The sequence below is a fragment of the Platichthys flesus genome, chromosome 1 (genome assembly GCF_949316205.1).
Source record: "Platichthys flesus chromosome 1, fPlaFle2.1, whole genome shotgun sequence".
Taxonomy (NCBI): Eukaryota; Metazoa; Chordata; class Actinopteri; order Pleuronectiformes; family Pleuronectidae; genus Platichthys; species Platichthys flesus.
In genome coordinates, this window is record NC_084945.1 from 17,193,492 (window position 1) to 17,215,578 (window position 22,087).

Consider the following 22,087-nt stretch of genomic DNA (forward strand, 5'->3'; position numbering starts at 1 on the left):
ATACCCCTAGTTTACACAAATAGAAGTAAAAAAATAGTATTGTAATATATTACATAATAAGTCTGCTGAATGTTTCTTTGTTCATTTTGAAAGGATGAAGGAAAGATGTGAAAAAGGTTAAAGGTTATAATGGATATTGAAAAACTCTCCATAAAATGTGGAGATATAACACAAACTCAGTGTTTTTTTTGTTGCAGGCTGAACTCTCAAAGTTGTTGATGCTCTCAGTGAATAACAACAATCAGTTGTTACACCCTCTTAAATATTTCTTATTTATCATTGCCTGTAGTTTAATTTCATCTAATTTAATGTGACGTAATCCGGTGATCTCTTAAACCCAAAACAGACCAAAGTGTTATCCAGAGTTACTGAGACATCTTGTGGTCAAATCCCTGCAGTACAGTTCATTACTTCTGATTGTTATCCATCTGGCTTTGTGTGTGTCTGGTGTATTTACTGTATGAACCACACCTATGGTTTTCTATAGAAGCAAGATATGGTTGTTGACCTTGTTGACTTGTTGACGTTGACCTTGTTCCAAGAGCCTATAGCTTGCAGCTTCTGTTTCTAACCTGCAATTTTAAAAACTCATCCATGTCTGGTCTGGTCAGACTTGTTTAAAATAAGAACAGCACTGCAACTGTCGCTCCATTAACATGACAGAAACACATTGACATGCATGTCTTACACATTAACACAATAAAAGCATCCAGTGGGCTTGTGAGTAGAAAGCTTTTAATGTGAAGCAGCAGGGAAGGTGCTGATGGTTTCAACTGGAGCTGAAAGTCCCAGTGAAATAAAGATGATACCTTGCAGTACTTACATTGAGGCTGTGAAAGGTTGTGACTTCTCACTCCTTAAACTTACTCTTTAAACTGAAATCAAAAAATGTTTCCTTATGTATAAAATACTTTGACATAAATCAGTGAGTTTCTCCATTTTCTTCTGAAAGGCCCAGTTGTTAGACTCTCATTCACTCAATAGAGATTTACTACAACCCATAGAAAGACCCTCTTAAATTTGCTGGTATTTCTGTAGTGCTCAGCTGCTGCAGGCTGCTTCAGCTCTGCAGGACTGGGGCTGCAGTAACTCACCTGGTGTCCAGATGTCTGACAGTCTGGGAGAGGTGGCTTCTGATTTTTGATCCCTCCACTCAGTCGAATGGTAACAATCTCCACTCTGCTCTTGAGTTATGGCTTCGAATAAATCGTTTTTCAGAACATTATGATATGCGAGGGACATTGACTTTATCTTTTGGATAGAAAAATATAACAGATATTATTAAATAATCTTTATTATTAATATTCTTTCATTATAATTAGCACATGAACTTTTGAGCTATGGCCAAAAATTTGTTTTTTGCCGTCACAGTGATCTCAACATTTTAACCAACAAAATCAAATAGGTCAATCTCTGAGTCCAAATGAAGTATATTTTTTAAAGATATCATGACATTCTCCCGATATAGCTCCTCATGTTGACTTCACAAAATTGGAACATAAACAAAGATTTTTTACCAGATGTGTGATCCAGTAAAATTCTTTTGATGTCTGCTGGATCAAATGTTTAAAAAAGAGAACATCTGCACGACTGAAGCTCTCGTCTTTATTTGCCAGGAATATGTTCTGTACCATGACCTTTGACCACCACAATCTAAGCAGTTTACCTTTGAACTCAATTAAATGTTCGTGGAAAAGTTAAAGAACTTCTCTAAAGGTGTAAGTGTCTCTAAACAACAGTGACTCTGTTGAATTGATTTATTTTCAGCCAGGACCACTTTCGTCAAAATTCATTCTATTTCAATGATTGTGATAAGTTATATTTGGCGCCATGGTTCTGTTCTAGAACCTTCCTGCCACATGCTTATGTGGAAAGCCAATTACTAATATAGATATCTTTCTTATAATGGTACACAGTGTGTGTATGTTTTGTGTTCCTGCCTTTTCAATTTCATTTGATTTAGAATGAGACATTCTGACATATCTTACCCATTTCAGAATCAGGAGGCAGAGTGAAAGAGAGAGGAACAGTATTAACTTTGTTTTCTCCAGCTGTTTAAATGCATAAATGATTAGAAAAGTAAACAAATGAAAAACAAGTAGTAAACCCTGTCAGGCTGTAAACACATTTCCAGTTCGCAGATAAAGACTGAATTTAGGATTGCATCAGATCTAATGGCATTCAGCAAAGCCTTCCTGTCACTGCCTGTGAGGATGAACATTCATGAGCCTGTAGTCTAGTGGTGATCGGCTGTAACTCAACACTGTAGGTGGGCTGTTCTATGATTTCAAAGTGACGAAACTCATTCGGGAACATTGAATTCCTCATCAAAATATACATGTGACTTTTAACCCCATTTCAAGGAAATTCTGAATCAAATTTAATAACACAACTGAGCTGCTTGTAACAGTCTGTGCAAAGAAAAACAGTCAAACTTGCTACGAAAATCACGTCTGGGAGAAAAGGGTGAATAAAAAGTATTGAAGAAATTCCACATTAAACACATCTTATAACTTTCAAATGATTTCAAATTCAATGATCAACTGTTTGTCTTGTTGGGATAAAAACATGTGTCAAAGTAGTATTTTGATGGCTTCAATCTTACAAACATGGGTATTATTGCATCTGGAACTCAGGACTTTGGTCCCTTGTACAGCTTTAGATATTTTTGTAATCAGAATGAAAGCAAAAGGTTACGCCTGTTTTCCAACACAGTGACAGGAATACTCTCAACAGATGCATCAATAATGTTAAACATGTTAAACAGTCCATTGTAAGATCAGAACCTTCTGTGAGGAGGAAAACTAAGGTTCTCTCAGGTGATAGTGGTACTCAGGACCCAGGAAGCCAGAAGGATCTCTAATGTGTTAGTGGATTCACATCTCGGGTTGCCCCTGATGTACGGGCGCTCTCTGGTGATGCTCCTGATCTTCTGCTGGGACGTTTGGGAGTTGTTGTGCAATTTGTTCATCTGAAAGCTTTATAAGTCCATCTCCATCTCCCTCTTCGGTCTTCACTTCATCTTGAGGTTGCTCGTTCTCTTGAGGCTGTAAACCCCCATGAGCCTCCTCTCTCAGCTCCACTGCTCCAGCTGTGTCCTCCTCAGTGCCGGGCTTTGCCAGCCTCTCCTCTGCTGCCACCTCGCTGCCGGAGTCCTGTGGGGTGGGAGGTGGGATGTAATGTTACTGCACTGATGAAACTAGGTACGGCTCAGTAATCTATAATAAAATGCACACTTCAAATAAGACACAACCCCTATTAATTGGTGCTAACACAACACCTCCACTTACAAAACACAATTTGATTTATCAAAATATCAAAATGAATATAAGAATAAAAAATAATCCAGAATACGCCAAAACTCAAGGTCCACATAACATATTATTACAATATTTCATTTAAATTATTACATTTATATTTGTATCATTTCTTTTCATTTGAAATGTGAGAAGAATAAACTCATGATAAAAATAGTGTGTATCTCCTGATTAAATTGTAGGTTTGTTGGTGATGACATGTTGATGACACCAGAAACAAATTCACTACAATTCAATTCATCACTGTACAATCACACTGTCTGAACAGAATACCATATAATCCATGTTCTATTCTGGCTTTAAACTCTGTGTGTGTGTGTGTGTGTGCGTGTGTGTGTGTGTGTTTGTGTGTTTGTGCATGCACAGTACCTTTGTGTGAGGTAATGAAGGAGAGAGCAGCTCTGAGGGGGCCAGTAGGCCGTCCTGGTTTAGATCCTGAGTCTGAAGTAAAAAGTCTACCATTGGCACCACCTGGACTCAGAGAGAACACAAACAGATACAAGTGAGATTAAAACAGCCTTCCCATACAAGTAGATTTGGGGACTTTTTGAGGTAATTAATAAATATTTCCACTCTTACTTAAAGTTACTAAGGTTTGTGCAGAATTGACTCTCGTTCATTGTGGATAGCCTAACCATAACCTTAACTGTAACCTCAGGAATTACGTGTTTCCTCTTTAGGACAAGGCTTTGGTCCCCATGAGGTCTACTGGTGGTGAAAAGGTCCATGTAAATGCTGGAAAAATAAAAAATACAAAAAATAAAATAAAATTAGTACACACACACACATACCTCATTCCTCCTCAGAAACTCATTGTTCTGTGCTCCTGGTGTATGATGGGAGATGTAGTCTGAGAGGAGCTTCATCATCTCCAAGCCGTCCAACAACCCACTGCGGTCGAAGTCATACAGACGAAAAAGGAAGAACACCTCTGAGAGAGAGAAGAAGAAGAGTAACACGTTTAAAAAACAGTAAAACCCAAGATTAACAGATTCAAAAAAATACCTGTTTGTTGAAGAAAAGTGTTTCATCCATTAAATCTACAATTTATAGGACTGCAATGACAATTTCCTTTAAATCAAATAATAATAAAGATACCACACTGAATACTGAGTATTGTAGCTATAGAACACATCGAAGGACAATCAAAGCAATCACATTACAGATCCATAGTAAATTTGCTCACTAAAGAATCACCATTGACCCCAGATGCATAACCTTGATTTACTGCTGCAGAGGTCTGAACATCAAGAACATGTCAAACAATTTACACACAAACACAGGTTTTTATTCATATAGCATCAAATAATATACATTATCTCAAGGCACTTCGCAAAGAAGGTCAAGAATATGGTTTAGAACACAAACCTTCCACAGAACCTCATACAAAAGTTTAAATAATCTCTGGTCATCATCTCAAACAGATTCAAAAAGTTAAAGTCATAAATCGTAGAACAAAAAACCTAGAACTTAACTCACACCAGCAGGTGGAGATATCTACCTTGTTCCCAGGAGCTGATTTCTGCTCCTTCCTGACCGTCAGACTGCTTCACACTGGCCTGAATGAAACTCTGCAGCAACCTGTGGCAGACACAACCTTTTTCAATAATCTCTACCTTAAGGATAGTCGGGTTCATGTATGACATTCAGTCACAAGGGGGCAGAATTTTAGGCTACTTCTTTTATTTTTAAGCTACGTCTTGACTCATGACTCAACGTAGCAGGAAGAGGTGCCACTTCATCTAAAAGCACTGTGCAGGTTATTCCACATTTTACATAAACCAGATGACAGGACGACTTTTTCTGAGCCCTTGAGCCCTTATACCTTGATGTTTTCCTTGTGTTTCAGATTTTTGTCTCTGCTGTTTACAAGAGAAGAAATCAGAAGCTCAGATGATCGTGCTCAACAGCTCTGGATCATGTTAAGAGAATAAAACAGCTGTTCTATTTACGTGGGTCCATCCAGGTGCAACTATGATGTTGTGTCGCTTTAAATGTTGCTGCCGCAATAAAATCCTGGGGCTCTGTTTTTCTCCATTTCTTTCATTAAGGATCTTCCAGTGTTTCCTGTATTTAAGGAAATAAACTAGGAAGCATTAAAGCTCATTTCCTTATCATTTAGAGAACTCAAACAAAAGTTTTTATGGCCAGCACACTGCTGCACAGTGACCGAGATGTGAAGGGAAAATGTGTCTTATTTGCCACATGAAGCATTGTTATCACACATGTGATCTTATCGGTATATGGTGCAGGCCACATCATCAGCCCAACACAGCAGTCAAAGTCCACAGAGTCATCGGAATGTGGCTTCTTCGTCCACTATAACAGACTGAAAGACATGTGGTTGCATTACTCACCTGCGATCCTCCTCCCCAGAGCCAAAGGGATTGGCTAGTACTACGGAAGGAGAATGGGCATCTACTGAATCCTCTCTGTGAGATTAACAAATAAACACTGTTATAAAACATGTGTCAAAAGCCTCTTCTTTTAATTTCATGCCATTTTATTACCTTAGCCAAAGAGGTTATTTTTTCACCACATTTCTGTTTGCTGGTTTGTTTGTTTGTAAGAAAGATAACGTAAAAAAAGTACTGAAGAGAACTTGGTGGAAAGATGAGGTATGGGTCAGGGAAGACTCCATTTGGAGGAAGAGCCAGGAACTCTTTAACATTGTGAGATCAGGCCCTTTTCAAGGTTTTGTTGAATTCTCAAAGAATAATTCATGGATCTTGCAGTATACCATCTACTGAGTGTACTTCTAGTTCATCATGTTCATTTAAAACTCTACAAGAAATATCTAGTGTTACAAATTAAGGCCATTCTAATGTTGCATGAGATATTTTCATTGTGGAAATTGTCCTGGCAATTTCTACAATCCCACCGTAACAACAAGGAATGAGACACAATTCTCTTACAGCATGGTCACACTTTAATGCTCAGACCATGGTGCATACGACAAAGTTAATTTTTTTATATGTACACTGATGGGAAGCAGTTCTTTGTATTTATACATTTGGCTCATCCCTCCCATTCTGGTTGTGGTTGTTACAAAGTCAAAGGTCAGGTTAATCTGATGAGATCTAGGCAACAATGCCTTAATTAAAGCCATCAGGCCAAGATTCATTCAGTTGTACAAGATACAGCATGATCAAGGTTACATTGTATGAGATTCAGTCATAATCAAGGGGAAATTAACATGATCATATTGTGGTCAAATGTTACATTTCCCTTATGAAATTCATTTAAAATTCTCTGTAAAAATGTTCAGTACCAATTGTGGTAAAATGGCAAAAGCATTGACTGTTTTTATATGAAAACATAAAGGGAGATTGACAGAGTGGCATTGGGTGGACAGGGAGGTGGGGTTACCTCAGTGTCCCTGGTTGGCCTGGTGCAGCCAGACACAGGTTGAGGAGCAGGAACAGGACACACAGGACCAACGTGCCCAGGTGAGACTTCACAACAACACCTATGAGCACACAGTCATGTTATCACTGCACGTCACCTCTGTACAGACAATGGTCGTGGCAAAGGTCCTCACACAGTGGGACTGATAAAGGATTATGTAATTGTATCTGATGAATTTACCTGGAAGCAGTCGACACTTTTACAACATTATTCAACTAAAGAAGCAAAACTCAGAGAACTGTTGTCTCTAGATATTTCCTGGTTGGATTAAACATGGATGGATAAACTTTAGGGACAGGGCTGCGGTTGAAGAGTGATGGTTGCATGATTTGTCTAAAGTGGCTTAAATACAGCGTCATACTTCTATAACCTAGAAGCAGTTTGTACATTTAGCTGTGTCAAATCTACATGTCCCTCCTGCTGCCTACACATACAAACACCAGTGCTGCAGTCCTGCAGGCCAGTGGGACAGATGCTGAACCCTGTACTCCATTATGGTTCCATAGACTCAAACCTCTGCATCTACTTATAGCATCAGCACATCCACAGTGTCAAGCAAGCAGCACGTGCACATGTTGTATGAGTGGATTCACGTGCTGCTTTATCCTCACTGAAACACACAGTCACCAACTACGGCTCTCCTGGTGGAGGGGGAGCAGCAGCGACGCTAACACTGCAGCATCACTACACAGCCTCATTCACAAAGACGGTTCCTCTTCCTGCTTTGAAAGCAGCCACGAATTCAAACGGCAATGAATGAGTTCTACCTGTCTGCATGGTGACTGTCTTTAGCTCAGGCAGCTTGATGTCCACTGGTTCACATCTGGATCAGCCTCCACCTCTGTCTCTGTCCCCGCACCGTCCCAACTGCACCTCCCGGTCCTGCACTGCGCAACGTCCTGCACCCCCACCCCACTTTATGGCTGCCACGGAGACCGGACTGTGTTTTGGTCGATGACAGGTTCCACGTGGACGAGCTGCCGTGTCAGTGAGTTTGCGCAGGGAGCCTCCTTTGTGCTCCCGTCTCCGTGTTTTCCGCCGCGCCACGTCCACACCGACCTACACACATTCCGGTGGAACGGGAGGAGCCTTCGCGGAACCTTATAACCTGTATAACTCAACTCATGTCTGCCTGAGGAAGCTTCAAACCAGCTGCACCACACACACACAAAAAACCAAACACACACACACACACACACACACACTCGCGCGCGCGTCTCTTTAGTTTGGTCAGTTTTGGTGTCATCAAGATAAGATAATACTTTAATAGTCCCGCAATGGGGAATTTTGCAGTATTACAGCAGCAGTAATAAGAAACATTGCAAGTCCAACGAAAGAGAATGTATTGGCAGAAATTGAATATAAAATCAACCCATCTTGATTGTAAGAATATTACACCCTAAAACCAAGTCTTAACCGTCAAACAAGCCTTTGGATTTGTGAGGACCAGCAATAATTATGGTATTGAACCATATTTGGCCCTCATATTTCACATTATGTTGCAGTACATTGCATCATGAGAATCCTCCTCTGTCCCACATGTCAGTGTTCTGACATATAAACTCACGCCCCCTGCCGATGGAGGTGATTTACTGCAGTGGCTGGCCTCTACAGAAATGTCAGCGCCATCTAGTGGGGGTTAAGATTTACAATATGACAGCTGTATAATCTCAGCTCAGGTCAAAATGAAATTTTGGACTCAGCTACACATTCTGACTGAGTTAAAAAAGGAAGCCGGTATTTTTTTCAACTTTTTAATGTTTGTGCATTGTCCAATAAGCACCAACATTTTCACAAAATGAACATTTGTTTAAGAGGTAAGAAAGGAAAAAAGGAAAATAATGATTTGTGGTAATCAAAAACAAGATATTTAATGAAAACTGAGCATATTAAATAATACATTTATCTCAAAAAACTTTTGAACCATGTTGTGTATCGAAGCGTTAAAATAAAAGAATAACACTTGTTTGTGACTTACTATTTCACTCAACCCAATCTTTATAAAAATAAAAATTGAAAGGATTTATTAAGCAAAACTTTCGTTGCTGTCAGTTTGCTTTGATGTCACAATGGTCATAGATTGCTCTGATGTCTTAGACTGTTGCAAAGGTGAACAATATATTTTTTATTCAAGTGCCTTGAACTATTTTAAAGGCTCATACATGGTCATCATTGAATTTTATTCTATTTGTATTTTATTGTTTTACAAAGCTCTATAGATTTTATTGGTATTATTTTACTACTATTATTTAGTTTGAAACGTATTTACGGATTTATCCTTTTCATTCCTTTTAATTCTTTGATCTCTTTACCTCTGTTGTCGTTTGTTCTGCTTTCTGAGTTTTATTCTGCGTTGTTTTAAACGTGCAGCACCTTGAATCAACCTGTGTATGAACAACTATCTTCGACCCTTTATGTACAGTGACCGTAACACCTCTAGTAGACAAGCAGCCAAATTCAAGCGGCAGCACTGTTGTATCGTTGCCTAGCAACCACCCGGCCGCAGAGGGACCAAACATGGAGGCTAAAAGGCAGAGCGCAGGTCAGATCGATATAACCTCTTTACTACATCCTTGAAAGTGTCACCTTTAGACGAAAAACAAGACCGTTTCAGTTCATCCTCTTCTCAATGTCCCCTTTACAATGTACTTTAACGTTATGAACATTGTAACAGTATAAGTTGTCTGATCACTTGTTTGTCTCTGTCTGTCAGAATCCATAGTGTCAGATGTTGACAAGAAGATCAGAGCTGCTTTTCAGGCGTTCGACTACGAGGCTAACAACACAGTGGATGTCCGGTGAGCTCCTCCAGCTGCCTGCACTCTGAGGTGGCCCATCAACCAGGCAACTGACCCATGGCCTGCAGACCCTCATTCAGTCTCCCCTAAAGCCCCAGAGCCCATATGTAGCTAAGTCATCATTTTATTTATGTCCACATTAGCCATTGTTATCTAGCGCCCCCAAACTTTTTTATACGACACATAATGTATACAACACATGGTACCTTTTAGCTTTTCTTAAGAAGAAGAATGTAATATTAAACCACTAGGTCACAAATGTAAGCTAGAATCACACTTAGTAGACAATATCACTAACCGTCTCCATATGAAAACCCAATGAAGTTCACTAAAAGCCGCTTTTCTCTGGGATCTGCACCAAATTTCAGACACTCATAAATTTCAGTTGCCCAAACATGTCTGATATTTTCATTAAGATCCATTATTATTCTCTGAATACTACTGTTCAGTCTGCAACGCAGGCTCTTACATTGATTTGGATAGCCTCAGAAAGTGAATGAAGGTCTGTATACCGTACTACACAGATCCCGTTGGGTCTAAATACAGGCCTCAAATTATATTCCACATCGTCTCAACCATGTGTTGGTTTTGAACCTCAGGATAAGGACGCTGTGTGTTTTAAAAAGAGTAAATTACAGAGTGAACCCAGTAAATGTAAAGTTCATGAGGGAAGCTACTCCCATCGTGCACTGTTCATAGCTCCGTGTTCCTCCCAGCAAATTTTTGGTTTGGTGGAAAGTTAACAGAGATACCAGTTGCAGACTTTTTGAATGAAGTTAGAAATCAGCTCATACTGACGGGGACTAAGGTCACAAGACTTAAAAGGGGCCACTTGGCTCGGTAATGGCTAAATTAACCAAAAAAAGACATCAGTACCACAGCAATTGTCAGCAAAAGTCTTAAAATATATTGATATTGTGTGATCTATGATGATTTACTCGTTTTATCTTTTTGTTTTTAGGGAGCTTGGCACCATCATCTATGCCCTGGGTTGCTTTCCCTCTCAGAAAGACCTACATGACTTCATAGCTGAGGTCAGAAAAGTCTTCACTAACCAAGGCCCACCTCTCCCCTTAACTTCAACCAAGCCTCATAGCTAAGTCCACAGCACATTGTCTCCGGTTCACATTGATGTAGCTCTGGTTTGTAGCCATATGTTACCGTACAGCTTCTTTAAAAAGTCTACACACCTGTAAAACCACATTTAAATCTCCTAGATGCCGATTTGGATTTGGATCAGCAAAACATTTCACAGACTCATGGATATCAGTGCCCTAAATATGCCTGATTGTCTATTCAAAATCTATGAATTAATCCCTGGGAAACCAGTGAAAATATCAAATCATGTGTCATGTTAAGTAAAAGTGAAAAAGAAAATTCCTGGATCGGCCCCTTTGCCAAGATCTGTGCTAAACTTGAATGGCTTCTTTCTTTGGCCAATGTCCCATCCTGCCTCCAAGTTTCATACAAATCTGTACAGCAGTTCTCACATTATCCTGCAGATTGAAAAGCATTGAAGAACCATCAATCGTTTTTATATTGTTAATTTTCTCTTTAAAAAAAATAAAATATGTAACACATGGAGGGCGATGTTTTAGCAGCCATTATTGTCCAAGATCCCTAACCCAGAAGTGTTGTCCTGTTCAACCAGGTGGAAGAGGATCACACAGGACACATCCATCTGGACAAGTTTCTCCCAATCATGACCAAAGTGCTGCTGGAGAAGAAGTAAGAGCTCTGTTGTCTCCTGGCACTGATGCCAGCTGTTTATGTTCTGTACGTGTATGAAGTGAAGCAGGTGCTGGTGTTAAAACATGTGTTGAGCAGTATGTGTTTTTCTACTGGATGTTACTGAGGGAGCAAATGAACAACCTATCAGTGTTCTGAGTTTTTCAGATTGTTTTTGTCTTCAACATGATCTGAGCCTTGTTCTCTTTAATATTTCCCATATAAGCTTTGAAGTTTCATTGAAAAATTCACAGTACTTCCTTATAACAGAAGATGCAAAATGTCTGTGTGTGTGTGTGTGTGTGTTAGGTTCCCTCCCATTCACGAGGATCTTCTGCTTCAGGCCTTTAAGGTGGGACTAGCTGCTGTTATTTTGCATATTCTGCAGCTTTCACAGAGCGAATCTAACATAACATGTGATTTACTGAACACTCACTCCGTTTCCAGGTTCTGGACAAAGAAAACAAAGGATACCTGGAGCCTGAGGAGATGACAAAGTACATGACGCAGGAAGGTAAAGTGGGGTCTGTTTTTTTTTGTTTTTTTTTACTTATCTTCTAGATATGTCTGTGTGTCTATCATTACCCTGAAAACAACCCACAATCATGTTGTGTTGTTTTTGTTGATTCACGTCTTTTAACCAGGTGAGCCCTTCACACAGGAGGAGATGGAAGAGATGCTGACGGCTCTTGCAGACCCGGAGAAGAACCACATCTATTACACAGATGTTATGAGCCAGCTGACCATCGACCCTGACATGTAAAAATTCTGGATGTAACTATAAAACACATATTCCAACGACAGAAGTTTGTGGTTGCCAGTCTAGAATTGCATTATTCTTCTTTCCTGCAAATGCTGTACAGAATGCATGTAGCATTACTCTGTCTGCAATATTAGACCAAAGCCTCCTATGGCTCCAGTATAGTTGTCTATTCATCGCAGATAATAAAGGAAATTCTCGATGGGTATATAGAGCCAAGTGGTGGTATGAGAAACAGGAAGTTCATCTCAGTGGTTAAAGCAGGAATATGTAGCACACTGAAGACCTAACTGAAATGAAGAGACTCCAAAAAAAAATATTGAGTTAAGAGAAAGGAAACATTCCCTGTCATGGTGAATTATGATGTATTGACACAGAAGCCATGTTGTGAAAGTCCAATCGTCCTCATCAGCATCTACTGGAGACTGAGTTCAGTAGACTGCACCTTAATGAAGAAACACTCTGGCCTCACTTGGCCACAGTGTGGGCATTACATTTTTTTGTCTGTAGCCATGATGGAAGGTTTTCAATACATTACCCCAGTGATAAAAATGAATGAATAAATCAAAAAAACAAAGCAATGGTTGCTTCATCAGCATAGCAGTTTATCTCTGGTGATTTTGCATTGAATCATAAACATGCATGACACATTGAACACAGCTTTGGAACATGAGCGACATGAGTTCTTGGAGAGATTAAAGTGAGAATGATATAGTAGCAAACACAAACATTCTCTATAGAAGCATGAATTCATGCTGAGGTCTCATCCAAATATGAATGGAGGAATCTCTACATTTTGTGCCTATTTCACAGTAAAAACACGACCCATTACTCTCAGCTTCAAATCGGACATGAGAAAATATAACACAACCCTTCAGTAATTGGAAAGGTCTGTATTAAACGTTCCCTTTTCACTCACCAAGACAGAAAGTGGCTCATTTGTCTTCAGCATCCTCAAACAACAGCATCAAATCAGTAAAGTCTTAAAACATACTTAAAAGGGATTCCTTTTCTATCAGACTTTTCTTTGACCTCACTGTTGAATTGTAACATGAATAATGTGTTTCTCACTGAAAGGGAGTTTAACAAACAAGTTTTAGGAAACAGTAAAAAAAAAAAAAAAAAAAAAAAATCACAAAAAACAAACTTGAGTCTGAATGGAGAAAGTAACTGAAGCTTGGTCTCTGCAGGAATGTTCGATTTGGACAAAGTGACAAAAATTATAATTTGCATCATTCCCAGTCAAATCCAGTTGCTTCTGTAAATACAGTTTCAAAGAACGTGATTCAGATTCTGAAAAGAGATAAATGGGAGTGTGATGATAGTGTTGGTCATGAAGAAAAATCTAAAACTAGTGGTGAGATCATGTTCCATGATATCAAGCCATATCATGTGCAAGTGTGAGAACTGTCTGCCAATAACTTCCCCTTTACAGCAGCCTTGACTGGGGCAGTACACACTTGTTATTTGGTCCTGAAAACATTAACAAACACAAGAAGAAATGTTACACATGATAGAAACATTTCAAAGAAACATGGGAAACAACACGAAGAGGAAGAAACAGCACGGAGGTAGAGAAGAACTTTGTGACATCATACCCAGCTACCTACAGTGGTCTCTTAACTTAGTTTTTGCATTATTGCACTGCCACGGACACAGAGGAATGAAAATCTTACAACAAGTCAAACGCACCCAAAACAATAGGACATTTTTCACATTAATGTATACTGGGTAGGGCAAGAGGTGATGACCTTTCCAGCTTTCTACTTTTAAAGACAGGAAAGGGAAGAGGAAAGGACAAAATCTTGTCGTTAAAACGGATCAGATGTGTTTAACTTCTCAGCTTTAGACAAGCTCTTCTTTAACTGCACTTGCTACAGGGCAGGAGAGATCAAAAGGCTTGTTAATTGGTTGGACCCTTCCACTTTAAGTACAGAACAACATCCAATAAACATGCAGCCAAGAAACCAAAGATTCAGCTTTTGGATATGTCTACTGCATAGTAGAGTCACATGTTTGAAAGCACACAGGGTTTCTTAGAACAGAAGAAAAGCAGCCCTGCAGTGTTCTGCTCTGAAAACACAGCAGATATGATGCATTTAATGTCTTGACACGTTATTTAAAAAATCCTTGAGCTACCTAGTGCGGCTATATGAAAGTATCTGTATGACTTTATGCAAACCTCATCCCTCTTTCTGTCATCCTGACTGAAGGCCTCAGAGAAATAGAACAGGCTTATTAAAGAATGATGGTGGGTTTGTGAAAAAACAGAGCAGTGTCTGCTCATTCTAAAAATCAAATAAACTGGATACCTGAGGGCTTTGCACTAGGAATACATACTATACAGTATGTATCAATCTGATCAAAGTATACACACCCTTACCCGTTAACAAAACTGTCATTTTTTGGTAATTTTTTTTTGTAGCTCCTACAAAACAAATCAACAGTGAGCTATTTAATTTAAAACATGGTGGTTTAAACTGATTAATAACAACTGTGCCCCATCATTTAACTCCCAAGAGTGATAATCCATTTCCCTAATGATCCACCTAGGCCATGAGCTGATAGTGTGATAGCATTAGCCTGGTTCCTTTCACAATCAGCACTTGTGTTTGCCAAGACTATTCTGCATCATACCAAGACCAAGTTTCCAGAGTCACGTTGTTGCAAAGAAATATCAGCATTATTCACACAGATAGACAATTAGTGTCTGTGTTTAGATCTGCAGCACAAGGCCAGCAGCTGAGACGTTGTCCCCTCCACCTGCAGTTTGGTAAACCTCAGTGCACACCAGCACGGGCGCCACGCAGATCTCATAATCCTCCTCATCCCAGCAGCTGACAGGCCTGGTCTCCTGCAGAGGGATACGCTGGCTGCCTTCTCGTCGGCTGACAGAGAACGAGTCATCCATGATGAGCCTTGCCTTGCCGGGGTCAATGTCATCCGAGCCACAGACATGGCGGTTAGCAGTGAGAGACGCCTTGGCCGTGGCTGACATGGTGTTCTTCCACTGAGAGCCATGGGTCACGATCATGGCCTGAAAGGCCAGCGTGTGGACGTGGAGCCGGGTCAGAGACTTACCGCCAGCTTCTGCACCGTCTGTGTCACTTTCTGGAACAGCATCATTTGCATCCTTGTGGCGCTGGTTCAGAATGCGATAGACCTCCCTCATCTGGTCAAGGACAGTAGCCACACGAGGGTTTGGGTCTGACAACACGGTGATGTTGGAGCCTTTCAGCAGGCTGAGCAGGTTGGGAAGCTCCTGCTCATTCATCCCCATTGAGTCCGCCTGCGGACACCGCAACAGGATGAGGGATTAAACCAAGAATCCTTTGATATTCTTTTATTGTAATACAAAAATTGAATAGCACCAACCGTATTCCTTTAATTAATAATCAAGAGTTCTGAATACGGGTCAATCTTATTATTAGGGATGTCATCATACCAAAAATGTAGTAGTTGAGACCGATACCATGACATTTCCACGATTCTCAATACCCAATTTGTAACCACGACAAAATACAAAAAAATAAATCCCATTTACTTAAAAAAAAAAAAATCGCAGTGGCCATGAAGCCTTCAAGTTATAAATAAAAAGAAAAGACTATTAACACTACAAAACAGAACAGTGGCATGTAGGTCGATTTCAGGTGTAGATCAGTGCACTGTGGCGTTTGTTTAGTTCTCTCATATTAGAGTTAAGATGTTAGCAAAAGATAGAAAAACTAATATTAACATGAAAAGTTATTTTTTCAAATTTAAATAGGGAAACCTGACCTAAAATTCCTGATAGTGGTATTCACCTGTTTCTTTGTATAATCAATCTGAGAAATGAATGTGATGATTAATGAAATTGTTCAGTCATACATACATGAGGAATGACGTAGTGAAGCAGGTCTTCCATTATACTCTCTTCAACAAAACTGGCCATCTCAAAATGGATGCCGATCTGAGGAGACGAGGAGGACAGCAGGTCGGCCAGGCGGGAGAGGAGCGCTTCACGCTCACCTGGAATGATGATAGAAAAGACAGAGGTTAAGATTTGAAATAGAAAGTAGAGGATGTGAGATATCAGAGGCTAATCTCAGTCAAACTGTCTTATTTGCATTAAATTCACAAATACATACATATTTACACGTGTATTTAAATAAACAATACATTCACAACCTTTAAATTAACTCAGAATAGACAAGTACCAATAAGGATAAGCCATCAATCATTGCTGTGCCATGGTTTGACTTAGATTCACTTTCATCCCCACATCTTCCCAACAAACACGTTCAAGAAAAATTTAGATACTACGAGTGACCATATCTCATTTCCCTTCTCCGAAACAAAGCACCAGACTCTATTATTACATTTTCCAAATTTGCTTCAAATTAAAGGTTGTCAACAATCTCCTCTGACCTGACTGGAAGGGGAAGTTATCCATCATTTGCAGCCCGCCCACCACCACCAGATCTGGTTGGAAGTCTTCAAGTTTCTCAGCAAACTCCTCCATGGATGCCAGGTAGGGGTTGTGGTCATCACTGTGGACGATATATCTACAGAGCACAAACACATGCACGCTCAAACACGAATGTATACATACCGTAAATACACAGCTTATAGTGCAACATGGTGAAAAATGTCAAATATTAACTAGAGCTGCATTATATCTGGAAAACATACGATATCCAATAACGTTAAATGTTGCAATGACGATTTGACTTGAAATAAATAACCAAATGCTTAAAAATACAGCGTTAAAGTCTTTCTGCTTTGGCTTCACAAATAACAAAGACACCATACAGTGAGTAGCGAGTCAGAGACGTTAGCTTTCACTTAGAGAGAGAGACACAGAAAAGAAAAGAGCAGCAGAGTCACTGTGTGCCGTTAGCTTTTCCTCAGGTTCTGGGACTATAATAAAGAAGCCCCCCAAAGTTTATATAGTAATCAACCACCTATAGACCTTAATTTGTCCAGGGCACAAGCGTTATAACTAGTTTCCACTGTACTAGAATGTTCTCGGAAGGCGGTACGTAATTTGAAGAAGGCAGCTCGCAATTCTCCATCCAAGAAAAAACCTGTAAATAATCGGAATATATATTTGTATTATCCAGGGCAATAGGGCTCCAGCTGATTGGCCAAATATATTCACATGAAGAGCAACAATGCCTGGCACATGGAATACCATTTATCGCAGTTCAAGCAGTCTTTCGTAATAATGTGCAAGAAGAGATCGCGACAACAGCCAACAAATGCTCCACATACCTGTTGGCTCTTCGGGAGGTGTAGTTTCCCCATTTCGCTCCAGATGGATACTCGAGGATCAGGTGAATGTCCGGCTCTTCAACAATGTTGCCTGCCACTGCAAAGACAGGGTTAAGTGGGGTGATGACAGTGGAGAGGACAGGAATTAGAAGGTAAAGAGGGCAGAAGAACAAAAGGGAGACATTTCTGAATACAGGAAAATGATTGTAGGAAATAAATGTGAGGAGACGGATATTTGCTGGAAGGTAGAAAAGGGTCTGCCAGTGTGCATTTTTGTGTTTACCTGAGATGTGCTGGGACAGGACATCTACAAAGTCCGGGCTGAAGCTTCCCCCTAGCAACACATCGCATCCCTCAGTTGCCATGCGACCAGCCATCACCGGAGCATTGCCACCAACTGCCCATCTGTTCCCAGGTAGGTCACGGGACGCATCAACCAGCTCATTAAAGAGAGTGTCGTTAAGCATAAAACGCCTGCAGCACAAAGATATAAAAAAACACAATGAAACAAAATAAAAACTGAGAGACCAGAGCCTGATTCAGCAACTTTTCCTTTTAATTTTTAAACAAGACTTAAGTCTGCGATTATTGCAACGGTTTGTCCTACAGCAACAAGACAGACTGGTTTTAGGCGAAGATACTGACATGTCTGAGCTTGAAGGCAAAATTCATACATCAAGTAGATCAACATATAAACAAAGGATCAGAGAAACGAAAGAGGCAGAACTTTGCTTTTAGGACAGAAAGAAGAGATGCAAGAAAAAGACGACAGATTGTGTAGGGTAGGTGGAGGGAAGGAAAAGTTCAGGCGATACAGGAAGCTGAAGAAAGTTGTTAGGAAAGCCAAATAATAATGAGTCAGGTTAGTAACAAATATAAAGACAACAAAAACACTAAGATACAAACTGTGTGACAGATGCTATGAGACTCCTGAAAGGCCATTTGAACATTGGCACCTTCTGAAAGCCGAAATATTGTTGACTTGACACAGAGACTGAAAGTGTTGTGTTATGTGCATGAACTCAGAAATTTTGAATCACACATGAGACTGTTCTAGAAACAGTCTATACTGTATGCTACTTTAAGAGATTAGACTAACTAGTCACAGTGTAACAACCTGAAGATTCAGGCTATTTCCTTATTAAGTGCATTTATGTCCATGTTGTTTGTGTAAGGTTGGTTGCCTTTAGGCTTCAGTTCAGACAATGAGCAAGGGCTCAAAAGTGTCAGAACAGGAACAACAGTGACGTAAAAGAGAGGGGAAAGGAGTTAAACTACATAAATACATAATAATTACAAATCCTGCCACTAACTGATTAACAATAATGATGCAAAACCGACCAGCATGAAACACACACAAAGAGAATTTTAAAGCTCATTACTTTTGCTTGGCCAAACTACTTTGTATGGAAAATAGACAGAAAATTAAAAGATGGTGGAATAAAGAGTTCTATTTGATTGATTGCATGCAACTTACAAAAACCAACACGTTCATTTTGGATTGTGAACGTGAAAACTCAGCAAACCAGTTCTAGCACAGAGAAAACTGAAGTATGCATATATTTGTTTGAGCACATGCACTAATAATGCCAGCTCTTGTGAAAACAAGCACCACTTACTCTGCAGCTGCCCCAGGTGCAAAGAAGTAGGCAAAGCTCTGAGCCAACTGTTCGGTGCTTTCTATGTAGTCATGATGCAGGGGATGGTCCGTGAGAGGGAGGCTGATCTTATTAAGCAATGTCACCCCATCTACTATCAGGTCAACACAACCTCCAAATCCTGTGGACAAAGAGCAGAGAGAACAACACCATTAGATGCTAAATAAAAACATGGGAGTTTACAACCAAACGTCTTGGGCCAAAATAAGGGTAACCCCCCTGATAGCTCACCTGTGTAAGCAACCTGCTAGAGAAGCCAGGACGCAAAAGAATGGGGTAGATATTTTAACTTAAGTGTTAATGCTTAATTTCTTTTCTTTGCCAGCAATCTAGGACTTTTTCTTAAAATTTGTTTTAAGTAAAAATTAACACTTGTAGTTTTTCCTTGTGTGATGCGTTATGTTGTGCTTTTTGTTGAATGTCAACAAGCCTGTACTTAGTCTTTTACTAAATCCACAACAAGACACATCTAATAGCACTACAGGAGGATTTGTTATGCCGTGTGACTGGGCTGACGGGATGTTTTTATATCTGAAACTATACTACAACTAGTAACAGGTCTGATGGCAAAGTGGAGCCAGTTGTTGAACGGAGTAAAGGTTGGACAGATATGCTGATCACTTCTGTGGTGTCACTGTGTCATGGTTCAAAGGAGCAGATTTGGGGATAAGATCAGGACAGAGGATACACAGATCGATCACTAATATAACCATGTTTACTGAAGCCGATCTGAAGTAGGTTGTAATATTCTGGAGAGGAATCCCACCGCTTAAAGTAATTAACACGCATTGCTAACAGAGGAGGAAGGGGCTAAGATTTTTTTTCAATTAGCCCCAATTCCCCTTCAAAACTGCTAGTTATAACAACTTCAGATTTGCCGGGAACTTGAATAAGATGTGATTATAGACAGACTGTATATAAAGATGAGTGATGCATCTCCTCTATCCAGAAATTATGCTTCAATATCCCACAACTAGGGAAACATCTATACCAATGACATAAGGAAGACCCTAGTTCAAGTGGTTCTCACACATTCATGGTTCACATGTTGGCCCTATATTTGTCTTGACACTTGTCAATTTAAGCTCAATTAGCTTCAGGATGTTTTTTTTCCCGAATCAAATGTTCGTCAAGCTGATCAAACAATATGATGACTGTGCAGATCAGTCATAGTCACACCTCTGCAACCTCATCCTCCTCTTCATCACTAAATTACTCTTCATTGTCTTAGGTCTAAAGTAAAGATAGTAAACTTGGTTTAAATATGCTTCCTAATGTACTGTGCACCAATAACACAGGTTATGTATCTAATTTAGTTATTGTCAGTTCACAAAGAATAAAAAAGTAAAGGTTTCGTTGCATTTAAAGACTCGAGAAAGCGCTCGACAACATTAGCATAACTGCATGTAACAAAGAGCAGGAACCACTGTCAACTAAGTCTGTTGTTGTTTGGTCAGTTAACATCGCCATAACTTTATCTGCAGCTCTTATGGGTGTTTCTTTCATTTCGGGACAGCTCGATAACAAAAACCCAGAGCCAGGCTATGCTAGCTAACATTAGCTCGCTTCCAACACTCACCGACAGCCACTCTCGGTCTGGCGACGTCGTTCATGCCTACTTTCTGTTCCGCCCGCAGCAGGGAGGACAGCACCGTGTCAAGCCGGTCTTCCAACACATCACTCTGGGGTGAGCGGAACCAGATCGCCAGGAGAACCACCAGCAGGGACACCACAGGCCCGTATTTCACCCACGATACCCGGCTTCCTGCCTCCATCTCTGGCTGCCGGTCGCTCAGTCTGACTTGAACCGGCTCAGTCCACCAGTACAGAAGCAGTCACTGCGGTGGGGGCTTGTTTTGGGAACCGGGGTGTCTCAAAGCTGGACGGATAATTTACTGAATCTAAGATATAAGTGATGAATAAAAACACAACCACACAGTCTCTGTGAACCACGGGGCCGTCTAACAACCCCTGTCCACATGTGTTCACAAGTTAGAGTCTTTCCCGGGTGTTTCTAATCTGTACACCACTGTCAAGGTTGCTGATGGGCGGACGCTGGTGAGCGAAACAAGCGGCTGTTGTAGTCCACCACCAAGGGGAGTGTTTGTTTTGATGACAACAAGGCGGAAGAGAACGTAGAAGTTTGACCTTTTCTAACATTTTAACCAGTTTCAAATTTTTGGGGGCTTAATTTCTTCTCATCGATAAAGTTTGTTCTTTAGCACCAACTTCTAGTCAACGTGTTCTATCCCAGCTGTCTGTGTTAGAACTTGATTTCCGCCTCCCTCTTACACATTTAAAGACCCAGCCAACCCCTTTAATTGTGACGTACCTTTATAAGTTTGCGGTAGATAAAGCAAACATATTATAACTAGCCTGCGACATTACAGTGATGTCAATATTAATGTATTGGTCGTTATGAACCAGTGTGACAATAGTCAACTCCACAAAGAGTTTTGAAGTATGAGGTTTGATACTTCTGATGCCAGTATTTTTGTTCTCTTTAAAGTTTTGAATGCAGTTATCTTAACTTGTGAGTCTGTCTATACAATATTACTACTCCTACCTTTGCAAAAGATCTGGATGGAAAGTTAAATGCAGCAGAGACTAACAATGTTTATCATCGACCATCAGAATAGCTCAGACTCATACCTAATTACCCATTTAACCTTCACACCCTGACCCATATTTCTTTGCCGACTCAACCCTATCTTGTGCAAGAGGCTTCATATCAGTCCGTCAGATGAAATGCTACGAGGTGGATCTAGCGTGCATGCTCAAGATGAATGACACCATACTGGGAACCAAGAATGTTTTATTTATTTCAGAACAATATTTTTTGGCTACAGACCGACAAGACAACATCTCCTTTACAACCATATCAAATAAATGTCAGTTTTTCATCTGATACTAAAGTTTAAAAACACTAACAGGCACCAGTTGTAAGGAATATTTCCAGATATTGTAGAGTGGCATTTGTGGCACTAAAATTAAAAAAAAAAAACGATTGAATAAAAACTGGCAGTCAGCATGAAAGCTATGATTACTTAAAACAATTTAAAAAACATTAGGGCCTGTATTTCTCTAAAAAGACTTATCAGTGCAGAAAAACTTTGTGACAACAGGGGAACAATTTGAATCAGATGACAGTCGGCTTCCAATCAC

At 40.0% G+C, this 22,087-nt stretch overlaps 3 protein-coding genes across 3 annotated transcripts; 1 reads left to right on the forward strand and 2 right to left on the reverse strand.

Moving 5' to 3' along the window:
* Positions 1-1,588: 1,588 nt before the first annotated feature.
* On the reverse strand, positions 1,589-7,835 carry cgref1 (cell growth regulator with EF-hand domain 1). The gene is made up of 7 exons (XM_062387210.1): positions 7,493-7,835; positions 6,687-6,786; positions 5,675-5,749; positions 4,819-4,898; positions 4,109-4,248; positions 3,687-3,788; positions 1,589-3,155 (listed from the first exon to the last, which is right to left on the reverse strand). The coding sequence occupies exons 1-7, from the start codon at positions 7,500-7,502 to the stop codon at positions 2,877-2,879; spliced, it is 786 nt and encodes a 261-aa protein (XP_062243194.1). The 5' UTR covers positions 7,503-7,835; the 3' UTR covers positions 1,589-2,876.
* A 1,278-nt stretch (positions 7,836-9,113) lies between these two features.
* Positions 9,114-12,193, forward strand: efcab2 (EF-hand calcium binding domain 2). Its single transcript, XM_062387230.1, has 7 exons — positions 9,114-9,267; positions 9,439-9,523; positions 10,485-10,557; positions 11,175-11,251; positions 11,561-11,603; positions 11,699-11,765; positions 11,896-12,193. The coding sequence occupies exons 1-7, from the start codon at positions 9,243-9,245 to the stop codon at positions 12,012-12,014; spliced, it is 489 nt and encodes a 162-aa protein (XP_062243214.1). The 5' UTR covers positions 9,114-9,242; the 3' UTR covers positions 12,015-12,193.
* Positions 12,194-12,592: 399 nt separating this feature from the next.
* On the reverse strand, positions 12,593-20,737 carry adpgk2 (ADP-dependent glucokinase 2). The gene is made up of 7 exons (XM_062387218.1): positions 20,502-20,737; positions 18,884-19,043; positions 17,548-17,738; positions 17,265-17,361; positions 16,419-16,555; positions 15,883-16,019; positions 12,593-15,300 (listed from the first exon to the last, which is right to left on the reverse strand). Exons 1-7 carry the CDS (start codon positions 20,695-20,697, stop codon positions 14,728-14,730), a joined length of 1,491 nt encoding a protein of 496 aa, XP_062243202.1. The 5' UTR covers positions 20,698-20,737; the 3' UTR covers positions 12,593-14,727.
* Positions 20,738-22,087: the final 1,350 nt, after the last annotated feature.

Bases quoted from the DNA above. Each gene is read 5' to 3' on its own strand.
- cgref1 (XM_062387210.1), bottom strand. The intron at 4,899-5,674 runs GTGAGTAATGCA...TGTCTGCCACAG, and splicing joins TCTGGGGAGGAGGATCGCAG to GTTGCTGCAGAGTTTCATTC. The intron at 4,249-4,818 runs GTAGATATCTCC...TCTCTCTCTCAG, and splicing joins AATCAGCTCCTGGGAACAAG to AGGTGTTCTTCCTTTTTCGT.
- efcab2 (XM_062387230.1), top strand. From the start codon at position 9,243: ATGGAGGCTAAAAGGCAGAGCGCAG. The intron at 11,252-11,560 runs GTAAGAGCTCTG...TGTGTGTGTTAG, and splicing joins AAAGTGCTGCTGGAGAAGAA to GTTCCCTCCCATTCACGAGG. The intron at 11,604-11,698 runs GTGGGACTAGCT...CTCCGTTTCCAG, and splicing joins TTCTGCTTCAGGCCTTTAAG to GTTCTGGACAAAGAAAACAA.
- adpgk2 (XM_062387218.1), bottom strand. From the start codon at position 20,697: ATGGAGGCAGGAAGCCGGGTATCGTGGGTGAAATACGGGCCTGTGGTG. The intron at 17,362-17,547 runs GTAAACACAAAA...CTGTCTTTGCAG, and splicing joins CCTGTCCCAGCACATCTCAG to TGGCAGGCAACATTGTTGAA. The intron at 16,020-16,418 runs GTCAGAGGAGAT...TCATCATTCCAG, and splicing joins TAACTTCCCCTTCCAGTCAG to GTGAGCGTGAAGCGCTCCTC.